The 16,276-nt window shown below is 42.5% G+C and overlaps 1 protein-coding gene across 1 annotated transcript in view; it reads right to left on the bottom strand.

Annotated features, from left to right (window-relative positions):
* Nucleotides 1–16,276, bottom strand: part of LOC130917406 (neurobeachin-like) — a 572,897-nt gene that overhangs the window by 435,629 nt on the left and 120,992 nt on the right. Inside the window, exon 8 of the mRNA XM_057838766.1 lies at nucleotides 12,385–12,531. Coding sequence (XP_057694749.1) covers nucleotides 12,385–12,531 — 147 coding nt within the window. The remainder of the gene's footprint in view (nucleotides 1–12,384; nucleotides 12,532–16,276) is intronic.

Genomic DNA, 16,276 nt, shown 5'->3' with positions numbered 1-16,276 from the left:
ATACAAAAAGATTTCCCAAGCTTTAAACATCTCAAGGAGCACTGTGCAAGCCATCATATTGACATGGAAGGAGCATCAGACCACTGCAAATCTACCAAGACCCGGCCGTCCTACCAAACTTTCTTCTCAAACAAGGAGAAAACTGATCAGAGATGCAGCCAAGAGGCCCATGATCTCTCTGGATGAACTGCAGAGATCTACAGCTGAGGTGGGAGAGTCTGTCCATAGGACAACAATCAGTCGTACACTGCACAAATCTGGCCTTTATGGAAGAGTGGCAAGAAGAAAGCCATTTCTCAAAGATATCCATAAAAAGTCTCGTTTAAAGTTTGCCACAAGCCACCTGGGAGACACACCAAACATGTGGAAGAAGGTGCTCTGGTCAGATGAAACCAAAATTGAACTTTTTGGCCACAATGCAAAACGATATGTTTGGCGTAAAAGCAACACAGCTCATCACCCTGAACACACCATCTCCACTGTCAAACATGGTGGTGGCAGCATCATGGTTTGGGCCTGCTTTTCTTCAGCAGGGACAGGGAAGATGGTTAAAATTGACGGGAAGATGGATGCAGCCAAATACAGGAACATTCTGGAAGAAAACCTGTTGGTATCTGCACAAGACCTGAGACTGGGACGGAGATTTATCTTCCAACAGGACAATGATCCAAAACATAAAGCCAAACAATGAACTGGTTCAAAAATAAACATATCCAGGTGTTAGAATGGCCAAGTCAAAGTCCAGACCTAAATCCAATTGAGAATCTGTGGAAAGAGCTGAAGACTGCTGTTCACAAACACTCTCCATCCAACCTCACTGAGCTCGAGCTGTTTTGCAAGGAAGAATGGGCAAGAATGTCAGTCTCTCGATGTGCAGAACTGATAGAAACATACCCCAAGCGACTTGCAGCTGTAATTGGAGCAAAAGGTGGCGCTACAAAGTATTAACGCAAGGGGGCCGAATAATAATGCACGCCCCACTTTTCAGTTTTTTATTTGTTAAAAAAGTTTAAATTATCCAATAAATGTTGTTCCACTTCACGATTGTGTCCCACTTGTTGTTGATTCTTGACAAAAAAATTAAATTTCATATCTTTATGTTTGAAGCCTGAAATGTGGCGAAAGGTTGCAAGATTCAAGGGGGCCGAATACTTTTGCAAGGCACTGTATATGGATATAATACTTACAGTACACCTATCAGCTCTTGCTGTGTAAAATGATCTTCTTAAGGAATGTTACTTTTTACATACCTGGTCTGTGTGGTCCACGGTAAATTTATTCCTGACTGCCAAAGTTGATAAGAACGAAAGATTCCCATTGGATTCCATAGAAAATGCATGTGGGTCATTTTTGACCCACTTGTGGAAGTTTAGGGTAGTAATACAAAAATGACCATTTCTTCAAATGTATAAAAAGTTCATCCAAAATTTGAATGACATTATATCAAGAACATGTTTTTTGGGGAATACCTGAAATATGAATTGATAAAAATTTTTCATTCCGAAGATATTTCAAGAAAACAACCTCACCGGGTCATTTTTGGCCCACTTATGCATCTAAGGGTTTAAAAAAACAAACAAAAAAAACATTCAAATATTTTCAAAACCAAAGCTACTAGCAACCTAAAACCACATCAGGCACCTCCCTTAGGCATATATGAGTCTCAATGAGGAGCTGCATCAAAAAATTCATTTATGTTCCATAATAAAATCCTGATTATTTTTTATATAAGTACAATAAAACTTAAAATGGCTATAAAATTCTCAGATTTTAAACTCGATGCACAAAAATGACAAAACAATGCAGAGATAATCACCTATACTTTCAGGATCAATAGCAATATTTAACATAGTTTTTGCCTGAAATGGCATCATAAATGTCATGTGTAGAGATACAAAATCCAACATGGCGGCAGACACAAAACAAAGAGCTTTTTAAGTTGAAAATTCTTGTAAATAAATGCTTATATCGCGGAATTTCTATACATACGAACGTAAAACAGTCCAGATTCATGGTTAAAAGCAAAAAAACAGGCAGTTTTCATTAATATATCAAGCAAAGGTTACGGTATTATATGATCCAACATGGTGGCCGTCACAAAACAAAGCTTTTCAAGTTGAAAATTCTTGAAAATAAATGCTTATATCGCGGAATTTATATACATATGAACGTAAAACACTCTAGATTCTTGGTTAAAAGCAAAAAAACAGGCAGTTTTTGTTAATATTTCAAGCAAAAGTTACGGTATTATATAATCCAACATGGCGGCTGTCACGAAAGAGCTTTTTATATTGAAAATTCTCGTACTGTAAATGCTTAAATGGTGGAATTTCTACAGATGTGAACGTAAAACAGGTGTTTTCAGGTAATCCCCGGGTTAAGACGAGTTCCGTTCCTACGCTGGTGGCGTAACCCGAATTTCCACGTAAATCGGAATTAACACTTTAAGTACGCCTACAAAATAACAATCTAAAAAGTCCAAAAGTATTGTACCGTGGTACTTCGGCATATGATCGCTTCGACACACGATCTTTTCGACATCCGACGTAAAATTTGACTTTTGTGTTAACGACTCATCGAACGTCAGACGATGAAAATGGAGAAAAATGGGTGGGTACTGTTGCTTGTTTTCACCGCCAACACTCAAAATGGTCATTGAACTTTGACGCCACACCCACTTTATCACTAGAGTCTATCCGTCAAAGATACGTGCTTTCAATTCAGGCAGGATCAGATATGTCGCGCCGTCAATGGCAGCCAATTTAAACTGAAGTTCAGTAAGTCCATATACTGACGTAGAATTTCTAGCCCTGTCGGTAACGTGTGCGATAGCCTCTGGCAACAAGACAGAAAATGGCCCAATGCACTCCGGGGACTTTTTTTTTTTTGCTTTTTCTATGACTGTGTGGCCAATGGACTGAGCGCTTTTATGCCGCTGGGTGTTTTGCAGCCACAGCTTATGAGATCATTATTTTCACAGAGGGACGGCATCACGGTGCGGTCCGTCGTTGCGAGTCGAAATGTTTTGAAGGATGAGAGAGACTACACGATGTGACGCGTATTGCTTTCTATTCCATCTTCATCACAGCAGATGAGCACTGTAGTTATTATGATGCTTTTTTTATCAGCGGACCGGAAGACCGTGTTTATTGCGCTTCAATACTGGTGATTGTGTTCCGTTAAAGTCTTGCAGCCGTTGTACCGACGAACTAATTAAGCTCTAATTCTTGCCGAGCACCGTTTTAGTTCCGTTGATGGCATTCGACGTAATATACAAGCACAATATCCGATGACTGCCTTCGGGGCGCCCTGATTGCTTGGATGTTAAAGGGAAAACAAGAGGATGGATGAGGGGTAAAAAAAACCTCCACAATTAAAAGTAAATCAAAGGGATATAGAAGCGTGTTATGTGATTATTCCGATGAAACAGCTGATTCCTCAGGTGGAAAAGGGAAATGAAGAGGGTTCGAGAAAAATACACCAATGAGTCAATCAAACAGATTTATAGGCACAATATTCATTTCACTCCTCCGCAAAAATAAATAGCATTTCCATTTTCACACTAGCAATTACATTTGGCCCATTTATATACATGTAAACCTCGTGAAACAATCAGACATCCATTCCGATCTGCCGGACTCCAGCGGTTGGACGGAAATAGCTCTGGAGTGCGTCACCGGAGGATCTGTAATGTAATGGCTTAATTGTTTTGACTATCCATAGCAGTATCGCTCACGCTAACAAAACACTACCTCAGTGTTTTGGGGCTTCAACATCCCATTATCTCAAAAAGACGAAACAAGCCATTAGACATAAAGAAAAAGAATATTCAGCTGTTTTTAGAACGTGTGGAAATATTCTGTTGTCTGGATGTCTCAATAGAGGACCAAACCTGCCAAAATTAATGATGGATAGATAGACAGTCGGATGGATGGACAGACAGACGGGGATAAACAGACGGACGGACGGATAGATAGATAGATAGGCGGATAGACAGATCGACAGACGGACGGACAGCTGGATGATGGATGGATGGATAAACGGCTAAATGATGGATGGACGGATAGACAGATCGACGGCAAGATGGATGGATAGATGGATGGACGGACGGATAGACGGGTGAATTGATGGAAAGAGACGGCTGGATAGACCTTAAGATGGATGGACGGATGGACCGATGAAAGGATGGAAGGCTGCACGATGGATTGACGGATAGACAGATAGATGGCTGGATGGACGGATGAATGATGGACGGACGGACGGACGGACGGACGGCTGGACGGATAGACAGCTGGATGGATGGACGGACGGACGGACCGACCTACGGATTGACGGCTGGATAGACGGCTGAACTGATGGATGGATGGATGGATGGATGGATGGATGGATGGATGGATGGATGGATGGATGGATGGATGGATGGATGGATGGATGGATGGATGGATGGATGGATGGATGGATGGATGGATGGATGGATGGATGGATGGATGGATGGATGGATGGATGGATGTACTGACAGACAGCTGGATAGCCAGATGGATGGACGGATGGGCAAACGGCTAAATGATGGATGGACGGATAGACAGATCGACGGCAAGATGGATGGATAGATGGATGGACGGACGGATAGACGGGTGAATTGATTGATGGAAAGATAGACGGATGGAAGGCTGCATGATGGATTGACGGATAGGCAGATAGATGGCTGGATGGACGGATGAATGATGGACGGACGGAAGGCTGGACGGATGGACAGCTGGATGAATGGACGGACGGACGGATTGACGGCTGAACTGATGGACGGATAGACGGATGGATGGATGAATGAATGGATGTACTGACAGACAGCTGGATAGCCAGATGGATGGACCGATGGGCAAACGGATGGATAGATGGATGGATGAATGGATGAAATTAAAAGGACTAAAAATACAGAAATAAGGCTACAAATAAATATGGAAATAAATACATAACTGAATCAAAGTCAAAAACAAAAAATAATATAAATACAAAAATATGAAATAACTTAATGAAAATTACATACAAATGTAGAAATAAATACAAAAATAAATTCAATGTAATATGAATTCATAAATAAAAGTGCTTTTCTCCCGTTTATTTCTTAGTCAGCATACAACATACAGAAGGAAATGAAGGCACGGTTCTATGTGTGCCTAGTGTTGAAGTCTTGGCCTATAGACCCTACTCACCTACGTCACAAAATGGGCGTGTCGCTGTTTCCAGCCGCCATATTGTACCTCTTTTTCAGACCTATTCTCATTGTTTTCAATTAGTCGAGCAAGTTATAGAGCAATTCATGGAAGCCCCGGTGTTATCTGACGCTGTAAACTCATTGGATCCGTTGCATAAAAGGCGTTACGTGGAAAAGCTTCAGTTTATCCATTCGCCAGATCCGTATTTGATGCCTAAATCGATGTTTTTCGACCCGCTGGCTTCGCCTGACATCTGATTTCCTGATATTTACAACTATCTTGTCCACACAAAATCAGCCTATTCTCACGAAAGTTTGAAAAACTTTAAGAGCTTGGAGGCTTATAAATGCTACGTTGCTGGTTGGGTGAAACAGGTCCTCGTACACGAAAATTCGGCAGGAATCTTGTGCTCGGAAGGTGAGTTACGAAATTTTCAATTCAAAATCTCTTGTTCTTGCTAACATCCACTGTCAAGTCTAATGTATTTCATGTCATTTGTCAATGGAGCTAAGGCTTTTAATGTTTATATGGTTTAGCGATAGCACTCTGACTACATACATACGTGTATGTTGTCGGCGATTAGCCTAGCAATGATCTTAATTGTGGTTGTCAGCCCAAAACCCTCTAAATATATATTAAATGCATCTTACCAGATATAAAATGACTACTACATAATCTGCGGTAGTCGTTTGGAGCCCAGTTTTCTCGTCGAATTGCAGCAGTCAATGTCGGTCTCCTCTTCGGGTCTCTCGGAATACGGTAAAAATTCAAGTCTCTCCGTCTATCTTCTCTGTTTTTGCAACTGACCGCCACACACGACTTCACCGTTTTGATTATTAATGTTAACGAGCAGAAAAACACGCCATAATAGGAGGAATTTACGAAGCGCTAATGCATTAACATGACTAGTATCCGGACATCATGGCGCGGGGGCGTGGCTGTGACGTCACGTGAGTAGGGTCTATTGGGTAGTTATGAGGATGCTAATAGCGAGCGCTACGCTAAAGTGGAGGCTATTTGCTTATGTTATTCGCTCAAATGGTAACAGCTAACGCTAATCTTCATATGCAACAGCTGGCATTGGATAGTACTCGTTGGATTTGGTGATGATTAGCATGTGTTCTGTACTTTTTAATCGGTTGTGTACAGGTAGGCATCCGCTAGTCAATCGCTGCAATCGTATGTCCATTAACCAATAGGTGAACAGTTCAGCACACATAGGCCCGCCCCCTTATATGGATAACATGTCCTTATGTATGTTGCATGTTGACAATTAAATATATAAAAGAGCAAAACACTTTTAGTTTTCATTGATATTGAATTCAACTCATATATTTTTGTATTGATTTCCATATTTATTTTCGTAAGCATTTTTAATTTTCTTATTTTATATTTAAGTTCGTTTTCACTTTATTTCATTTTTGCAGCTTCGATCCTCCATACGTCTGTCTGTTTTCACAGCACGGTCGGGAAGCGAAACGTAGCTAAAAATAGCTCCTATGACGGATGACGGCGAGCTGCTGTCAGTGTCAATACGGCCAACGACGTCCCTTGATATTATCTCTCTGTGACTGAGGAGCTTTCAAGTCACACGAGCAACAGAGGGCCGTCGAAAGTCTTGCTCAGTGTTTCGCGGGTGAAGATGTAAAAAACACCCTCGGGCTCCCGATACACTAGTCAGGTGGAATTTATTGGACGGTGGTTATTCAGAAAGCCCGTAAAAGTGGTCGATTTGGATCGGGACTCGGTATCGGCAGATCCTCCATATTAGACTCCCATGCAAAATTGTGTGATAGGGACGTCCCTACTCGCAAATATTAAAATGTTGTCCCTCTCAGCGGAGCTCTCTTATTTTAATGCATACACACCACTACCCTCCCCTCCCCACATAACCCCATCACGGTGCTGGGTAGTGGCTGCTAGATGGGGACCTGGCAGCCAGAGTAAGGCTACGTTCATACTACAGGTCTTAATGCACGAATCGGATTTTTTCGTGTTTTTCCGACTCGAGTGAGGCATTAACTTGACGGTCTGAACGTGACAAGTCGCATAGCACTGGACCATTTCAAATCCGATCTGGGTCACTTTCGTATGTGGTTCAAATCCGATCTGGGCCACATTTTTTCCAGACTGTCGCGACGGTCTGTACTGTCCATTCTCCGGAATCGGAATTCATGCACTAATTACGTCAGCAAACAGCAAGAGGCACGAAGGACGGCAGCGATGCAGGCATTAGCGCCTAGCTTGAACTCTGCTTTTAAGCACGAAGCGGGCTTGAGTGCAGTCATAAAAAAATAAAATGAAGAAAAGGATAACCCTGTCAATTTTCGATTTTAACTCTGTGCGCCGAATGAGCAATATTTCATTATTGAACACATTGCCCAGTCGGGGCAAACTGACGCACCCACGTCATTTCACGCACACACGTCAAGGCTTATGTGTGTGAGTGTATGCGTTCTGTCAAGGCTTATGTGTGTGCGTGTATGCGTTCTATCAGTCCATATAAACTTTGAAAATAAAACTAAACGTGGATAATAAATGTCTGTTATTTGTATCCTCTTTTTAACAAGAAAAATATGATAATCCCTGGAATGACAGCCAACATGTGTGGTCATTTGTTTTGATGCTTCTGCGCATGCGGGTCGTCTTGTTCAGCGCGTGTCGGACTGCGAATTAGTGCGCATGCGTAATACTTGAATGGTCTCAATGGACAAAGGCAATCTGAACGGGCACGCCAAAAAAACAGATATGACAAAAAATCGGATTCGTGCATTAAGACCTGTAGTATGAACGTAGCCTAATAGGATGCTAGGTGGGTCCCACATTTTTCTATATGGTGGGACCTCCTCTTCGTCTGGGCTGTCGGTGGGATGGTCAGGGCTCTGTGCAACCCTTTGGTGGCCTATCGGGGTTCTCCCACCACCAGGTGGGGATCCTCTCCTGCTCCCGGCCCAATGGGCCGTGGGCGTCCCACGTTGTGCCGCGTAAGGGGGGGGTTGCGATGGTGGCGGGAGCGGGCGTGGTTTGTGGTTAAACGTCCCCTCCTCCCTTCCTTGAGGGCAGAGTGATGGGGGCACGGAAGGTCCTGGGGACCGCCGTTGGTCCCGGGGGGATGCAGGGGAAGTAGGTGTAGCGCTTGCACCCCTCCCCGATTGGCTGGGGATGCGCCAGGGTCCTGGGTCGGCCACTTTTCAGCAGGACTATCATACGTCTGAGTGGGTTCACGTATGACTGGGTGCCATTAGACACACTCAAGTAGAGAGATTGTCGGTGCCAGGATTAGCGATCAGGCAGCAGAGAATAGGATGTCAACACTTCTAGGTTAGGTTCAGACCGCAGGTCTTAAAGCAAAATTCAGATTTTTTTGTCAGATCTGTTTTTTGGGCGGGCCCGTCTATGACCACTGAGCCCAAGCATTACGCATGCGCACTAACTCGCAGTCCGACAAGCGCGAACTGACCCGCATGCGCAGAAGCATCAAAACAAAGGACACATCTACACATGCTGGCTGATCGTCTCTAGGGTGATCATTTTTTGATTTCCAAAAAGAGGACACAGGTAACGGACATAATTAATGTTCATTTAGTCTTGTATTTAAAGTTTATATGCAGTGGTAGAATGCTTGCACGCATTGTACGTGCATGACGCACACACATACCGTCAGTTTGCCCAGACTCTCGGCCATGTAAACTATATTGAAATACAGCATGGCTCATTTGGAGCATAGAAAGAAAAACGACCACTCACCCTTTTATTTTTTTTCTTTATGACTCAAGCCCGCTCCTTCCCCAAAAGCTGCATTTAAGCTATGTGCTAACGAAAATTCACAGCTGCACCGCTATCGTAGCACCCTGTCTCTCTCGCTCTTTGCTGACGTAATTGATGAATGAATTCCGATTTGGGCGACTGTACAGTTCAGACCGCCGCCACATTCTGGAAAAATGTGGCCCAGATCTGATTTTAACCACATATGAAAGTGACCTAGATCGGATTTGAAAGGGACCACTTTCATGGGACTTTTCCCGTTCAAACCGTCAAGTTACTGCCTCACTCGAGTCAGAATTACACGAAAAAATCAGATTTGTCCATAAAGACCTGCGGTATGAACCTAGCCTTGGACACACTCAAGTAGAGAGATTGTCGGTGCCAGTATTAGCGATCAGGAAGCATAGAATAGGGTGTCAACATATCCACACTTACAGGTGATTTAATTATAGTGGTTTCTCCACCTCACATTGCCAATTTTATACGCCCCACCCCGCCTAATCATGTATCCTTTCGATTTACTTTCCGTCGTCTTTCTACTCGGTTGTTAGTCCACGGGTAGATGTAATTAGCTAACGTAATCACCGCTGTGTTCATAAGCAGCATAGTGAACAGAAGAGTATCTTTTCTCGTGTTTACCATTCGACTGTTTGTATCACTCTCACACATTTAAAATAATCAGGGAATGGTATCTTTTCTTGTATTTAATGTTTGAAATACTCTGACATACCAAATATAAAATAAACAGCATTTATATCATAGCTTACGGGAAACAAGCAGAATATATTTGACATAAGAGATGCATGACGCATTCTGATAGCGGAAGCCCAACAGGTGCGTCATGCAACTGACTGAGCAAGACTGACACTTGCCACGTTTACATGGAGCCAAATATTCCAATTACAATCGGAATATTTGTTCAAACCGAATAAATGTGTTCCATATAAACACCTCAATCGGAATGAACAGGCCCAAACCGATTGGAATTTCATTCCGATTCACAGGGGTGGAATATTCCTTTCCCCAAACCGATTAGAAGTAAAATTATATCATGTAAACAGGGAAGCGGAATGGTGTCTGGTTGCGTTCTTTCTGCGCATGCTCCGTACTGACGTGGTGACGTCACTTGGTGACGTAAGTAACGTCACTTGCAACATGGCTTCCAAGCACACGCACAGCGCACCCACACAACTTTTTAAATGAACGGCGTATCATTCTGAAGTTTTGTTTCCACTCGAAAAGTTAAAACAGCAGCTGATCTGACGATCGATCTCCATGTTTTGCAATGTGACGCTTTGTTTTGATTAATCTGCGCATGTCAGACGGCAGTTGTATGTAAACGCTGGATCGGAATAGATGAAGTGATATGTAAACAGCTGCTGTGAAATTTCCATTCGGAATGATTTGAATCGGTATGAATAAAAGTCAGCACGTAAACGTGGCTAATGACAACCAGGTGATAGACATCTACAAGCCCAGATCTGCAACACCAAAATCCCGCAATCAGTTCTTCAGGACAGTCCAGAACAAATGGCGGGACGTCCTGTCCTATAAGGAACGCCGCCGTCCTGATATCTAACTGCTAACACGACTGATAAGACTCCAAGCGCCTTTTTGACGCTGAGGCAGGCAAAATCTCCCACTCCGGTCGCCTCAGTAACGGTGACTCAGCAACTGTGACACACAAACTAAACAGCCCAAACTGCATTAGAAGATAGTCCTAAACAACGCCCAAACACACCCTTCTTCCTGCCCACAGCGTCTCCCGCGAGAGCCTTCAAAAAGACTGAATGATTAACTAATCGATGTCATTTTTTCTCAGGAACCTTTTGTTGACTTGTGATATGGTGGCCCTGAGTCGGCCTCCTTGCCTGGGTCTGTTGCTGTCTGCCTTGCTGTTTCACCGCTGTTGAAGGAGATAGTACCTTTTCTCGTAGGCACCGTCTAACTGTTTGCATTACTCCAACACACTTAATATAATCAATCAGGGAATAGTGTCGTTTCTCGTATTTACTGTATGGCTGTTTGCATTACTCTAACACACCCAATATAAAATAAATAGCACTTATGTCATAGTTTAATGAAAAAAAGCAGAATTTAGGGCATAAGAGATAAACAACGCCTTCTTATCACAGAAGCCCACTGCATACGTCATACGAGCAAGATTGACGCAACCAGTTCCGGACTGTCCACGACAAAGGGCAGGACGGTCTGTCCTAACACGAAGAGCAATGGAGAACACCCAATATCCAACTGATAACATGACTGAGCCCCATTGACGCTGAGGTGGCAAAAATCCACAACCCTCGTTGCCCGGACAACAGTAACTCCTGAATCCTCCCGTCCAATCCACAAACAGACAATAATCCTAAACATACCTTTCTTCCTGTCCACGGCCCGTCCCGCGAGAGCCTTCAAAAGACTGAATGTTTAACTAAGCGTTGTCATTTTTCTCTGGAACCCTTATTGACGTACGATAGGGTGACCTTGCCTTGAGTGTTTCTGTTTGCCGTTTTGATCACTGTCGATCCAAATTAATTGTCAACTTGTTCTCGAGCCTTCTTTAAACCGTTCAAAATGGAACCAGTACAAAGGGTTAATGCTGGAGTGGACACACGGTGTTTGGCTTTCCGGCCGACTTACGATAGACATCGCGCGGGCGCAGTCCCCGCATCGGCTGGCGTGATTCCTGCAACTTGGCTAGGAAGCAGAATTCCTTCACTGTTGACCTGAAGAAATTGTCAACTTGTGTTTTGAAGCCTTCTCCCAGCTCTCAAAATGGAGTCAGTACAAGGGATTAAGACTAAGGTGAACGCGCGGAGTTTGGCCTTCTGGCCGGATTGTCGAGATACTGCCGGCCCGAGTCGCTGGAGCTGGCGGTTCGGCTGGCATGGATCCAGCAGTCTGGCTAAAAGGTCAGATTCCCTTAATTGCCGTGTGACAATGTATTTCTTGTTGTGGTTTGTTTTTTCTCCACTTCTGTCTGCTTCATTCCTTTCTGTCCTCCCATCAGCCATCCCTATTGTCTACTTTCTCCTTATAAAACAATGAAAAACCACAATGGGAGTCATGACACACCCATGTGATACATTAAAACCAGCATGTAGCAAAAAAAAAAAAAGTAATAAACAACGAATGATTATTTTTGTCTCATAAAAAAGAACATGACCGGCAAAAATATGCAAAACCAACAATCATTTTGCATCTGTGGCAGTCATAACAGCTCTCCCCCTCGAGCTTCCCGTTCATGATGCTGTGTATCATGTTGTTATTCCGCAGAAGGTCATTTATGATTCTAGCCAAGATGGGGGTGACGCCACACACCACAGCAGAGCAGCGAGGCTTTTTTCCACCCCAGATTAAAAGACGACGCGGTCTAATACATTCGGCCTCAAGGTCATCATACCTTATAGCCCGGCCCGAGCTGATGGATGGCGAAGATCTGCGCCGGATTGAGAGCATCGGCGAACACGTAGACGGCTCCCAGCTGGCCGCAAAAGACTCTGTTCGCGTCTGCCGTCTCCGAGGAGCCCAGGAAGCACTTCTCGAAACTCTGGAAGCGCACGAGAAGACGGCGTTTCAAAGTTGGGATGTTCACTTTTAACAAAGACGGAGTGGATTTTTCAAACAGATTTCCCCGCTGAGCCCTCCACTCATATTTTCACAAAAGGTCCGCCAACAATTTGACCTGAGAAGATCAAAAAAGTGCTATTCGGCGGTGGAGCTCAAATCAGGAGAGGAGCGAAATCCATTTTGACAAATTAGGATTGGGTGTAGACGTTCGGGGAAACGGGGAATATTGCCGTGATTGCGTTCATAATAAAAGCAACCGCAGTTACGACCTCCATCTTATTGAGCTATTTCCAAAGTTCTTTTACTTAATGTGGTTCTTTCACAACATCCCAGGTGTCGTCATGAAATGTCTGTGACACGCTTCTATCGCTAACTGTCCGTTTAAGTTTTCAAATGACAAACCGTATTTTTCAAATTATTTCACCGTGTAGGATATTTTAGCAGGACACCCATTTCAAAACAAGACTTGCTCTTGGGCACGTAGCAATTTGAAAACACGGTAGTGTCAACTAAATAAAGTTTATTTAAAAATCTATTTGTTCAAAAAAAGTTTCACCTCCAATTGGTATTTTTTTACTATTTAGTTACACAAATATGATTTTTAAATTGCAAAACTTTCTTGTTGATAAAAATACACCGCAAGTCTGATTTATTTTATTATCATTTTTTAAAATACAGTATGTCCTCCAATTTGAGCTCATGGAAAGGGTCACCCTACCTCATGTTGATGCTATTTTCTTATGGTATTTGCTAACATTAACCGTGAATGCTAACCTCTAATACTAATTGTCGTAGTTGACTTCAATATCAGGGTTTCCCCCTACACATAAAAGATTGTGGCGCACTGCCACACCAAAATAAAAGCAGTCACGCCTTGCAAATGAGATTTTTTTAAGGCCGTTTCAAACTAGCGGCAGCCTAGTGTGAAGGAGTTCAGCGGCAACCTATTCACTGTGTAATGTAGCGTCCATAACTAAGCGCGGCCCCCTTAAGAGACCATTGGACTGGGGAGCTGTGACGTAGGGGGAAGTGAGTAGGAAGAATGGCGAGATAGCAAGAGACAGCGGCAGCCCGCTGTTATTTTGTTATTGTTTTTCTTTATTATTTGTATTTTGCATTTTCTTAGGATCCCCTAATGAACACATCCGGACTTAGTGAGCGTGAGCGGTGTATGGCCGTTTTGGAAGGAACGGCAAGTTTGAATGAATTTGCGGCAAGCGGCGGGGCCAAAAATAGAGCCTTGCTCTCTTTTCGGCGCACCACCGCGCTATCGTCAACAACGCATCCAATAGCAGAGTGGCAGGTATACTTATATCTGTGCTATCAGGCTGTTTCGGCAGACGGATAAATGCAATGACGGCTGATGAACCTTGATAAATGCACTTTTTTCAAGTTTTGCGAGCTCTTGGACACTCAAAATATGACTCTCATACCTCTCCTTGCTAAGCTAAATGGTACCTCGAATGCGTTTGTGAGGAAATGAAGTTCACAAACAACAACAAAAAAACTAGGGCTGTCAAACGATAAAAAAATTTAATCGAGTTAATTACAGCTTAAAAAGTAATTAATCGTAATTACTCGCAATTCAAACTATCGATAAAATATGCCATATTTTTCTGTAAATTATTGTTGGAATGGAAAGATAAAACACAAGATGGATATATACATTCAACATACGGTACATAAGTACTGTATTTAAGCCTGAACGATATATCGTTTAAACATCGCCATCGCGATGTGCGTGTGCGCAATAGTCCCATCGCAAGCACGTGCGATAGTTTTTCTTTTTTTTGATCCACATACGCCTCACTTTCTGGTCTGCGCACAGCCTCCTACCCTCCCTCTCCCAGCCTTTTGATCCTCTCAGTCACTGCAGCACAACAATGGCTTTGATCTGGCCAAAGAAGCAGACTTCACACGGGCATCTGTCAATCATCGTTTAACTTGTTGAAAGGAAGCCGCGCTGGAATGAATGTGTGTACTGTGGGGACGTTGGAGACATTTAAATGCCAGAAGTGATCATGAGGAGTTTGAAATTTCTACATGTCACTTCAACGGTCACAGCTAAAGTAGATAAACAGAAGCATTTAATAAAGCCAAGCATTTATCTGCTACAGTACTTTATTCTTGTTCAAAAATGATTTGGTTGGACAGTTATGTTTAAAACTTATCATCATTATGAAATTTGAAGTGCTTAAAAAACATTTATTTATATACATTTTTTAAATCACTTTGGGGGGGGGGAGTTGGGGGGGGGGGGGGGGAGAAAAAAAACATGTCTTATACACGGTGACCCAAAAAAAAGTTTATACTGCCATAATACAACTTAAATGCCATGTTTATTCATCTTAGAATTAGAATTGAATCACAAATTATACATTATTGTAAAGAACATGTACAGTACACTCTATTTTTCAATGTGTCCTCCCTTAAGTGTCACAACAGCCTCCAGGCGCCTGCGGAACGCTTCTTTATGTAGGATGCTGTCATCTTTTCCCAAGATCTAACAATGGACCTCTCCAAGGCTGCCACAGAAGTTTGTGGCTTCTTACAGGCACTGTCCTCCACAGTTGCCCATATGCTATAATCCAGGGGATTGAGATCTGGACTCTGGGGTGGCCACATATCACCTTGTCAATCAACTATTTGGTCCGCACAGATCGGCACTTCCAGACCCAGGTTTTCGTGAGGCCGTTCCAATATCTTTCAGCTTCTTATAACTTTGTAGACTGCACATCTGGATATTCTCAGATTTGCTGCAATCTCAGTAGGTGTCAGACCGGCACGCAGCAATTCAGGTACAGCTAAAGTTTTCTTCATTTTCAGCAGAAGCACAGGAATTGTAGAGATGAGAGATTACCAGCTGCATTGAGTGACCTTAATGAATCACTTAAGCATGACAACCTATTTAGATATGTTTCAATGGCTTTTAAACAAGCAGTCAACTGAGTGTAAACTTTTTTTTGGGTCAACCTGTATGTATCTCTTTCCAATGCTAAATCTGAATAAATACATTGGGCACAAAAAACACACACAAAAAAAAAAAAATTAAAATGGGGGGGTGGGCTACTTCGCGGTTTTTCACTTATCGCAGCGGGTTCTGGTCCCCATTAACCGCGAAAAACAAGGGATGACTGTACACTGTGGTGATCTAGAGTCTTTCCAAACAGCTATTTAAGTCATCTTGTGAAAATATCTTGAAAAAAATATATATGAATTTTTTTTAATATCGCAATATAATATCGCAATATATCGCAAACCCAAAAAAAATCGCAGCAATAGTTTTTCCCAATATCGTTCAGGCCGAACTGTATTTGTTTATTATAACAAGAAATCAAGATGGCATTAACATTATTAACATTCTCTTAAAGCGATCCATGGATAGAAAGACTTGTAGTTCTTAAAAGACAAATGTTAGTACAAGTTATAGGAATTTTATATTAAAACCCCTATTAATGTTTTCGTTTTATTAAAATTTGTAAAATTTTCAATCAAAAAATAAACTAGCAGCTCACCATTGTTGATGTCAATAATAACACCATGCTCACTCATGGTACTAACCCATAAAATCAGTTGGACCCAAATGCCAGCAGAGGGCACCAAACACCAAAAACAAGTAATAAGCGGACATTACATTGTGCTGTCATTTTAATCTGTTTGAGCGGGGCATGTGCGTTAATTGCGTCAAATATTTTAAAGTGACTCATTTAAAAACTTAATTACCG

The sequence above is a fragment of the Corythoichthys intestinalis genome, chromosome 6, assembly GCF_030265065.1.
Source record: "Corythoichthys intestinalis isolate RoL2023-P3 chromosome 6, ASM3026506v1, whole genome shotgun sequence".
NCBI classification, from domain to species: Eukaryota; Metazoa; Chordata; class Actinopteri; order Syngnathiformes; family Syngnathidae; genus Corythoichthys; species Corythoichthys intestinalis.
Note: the sequence above shows the minus strand (reverse complement) of the source record. Positions and strands in the feature narration are given on the sequence as shown.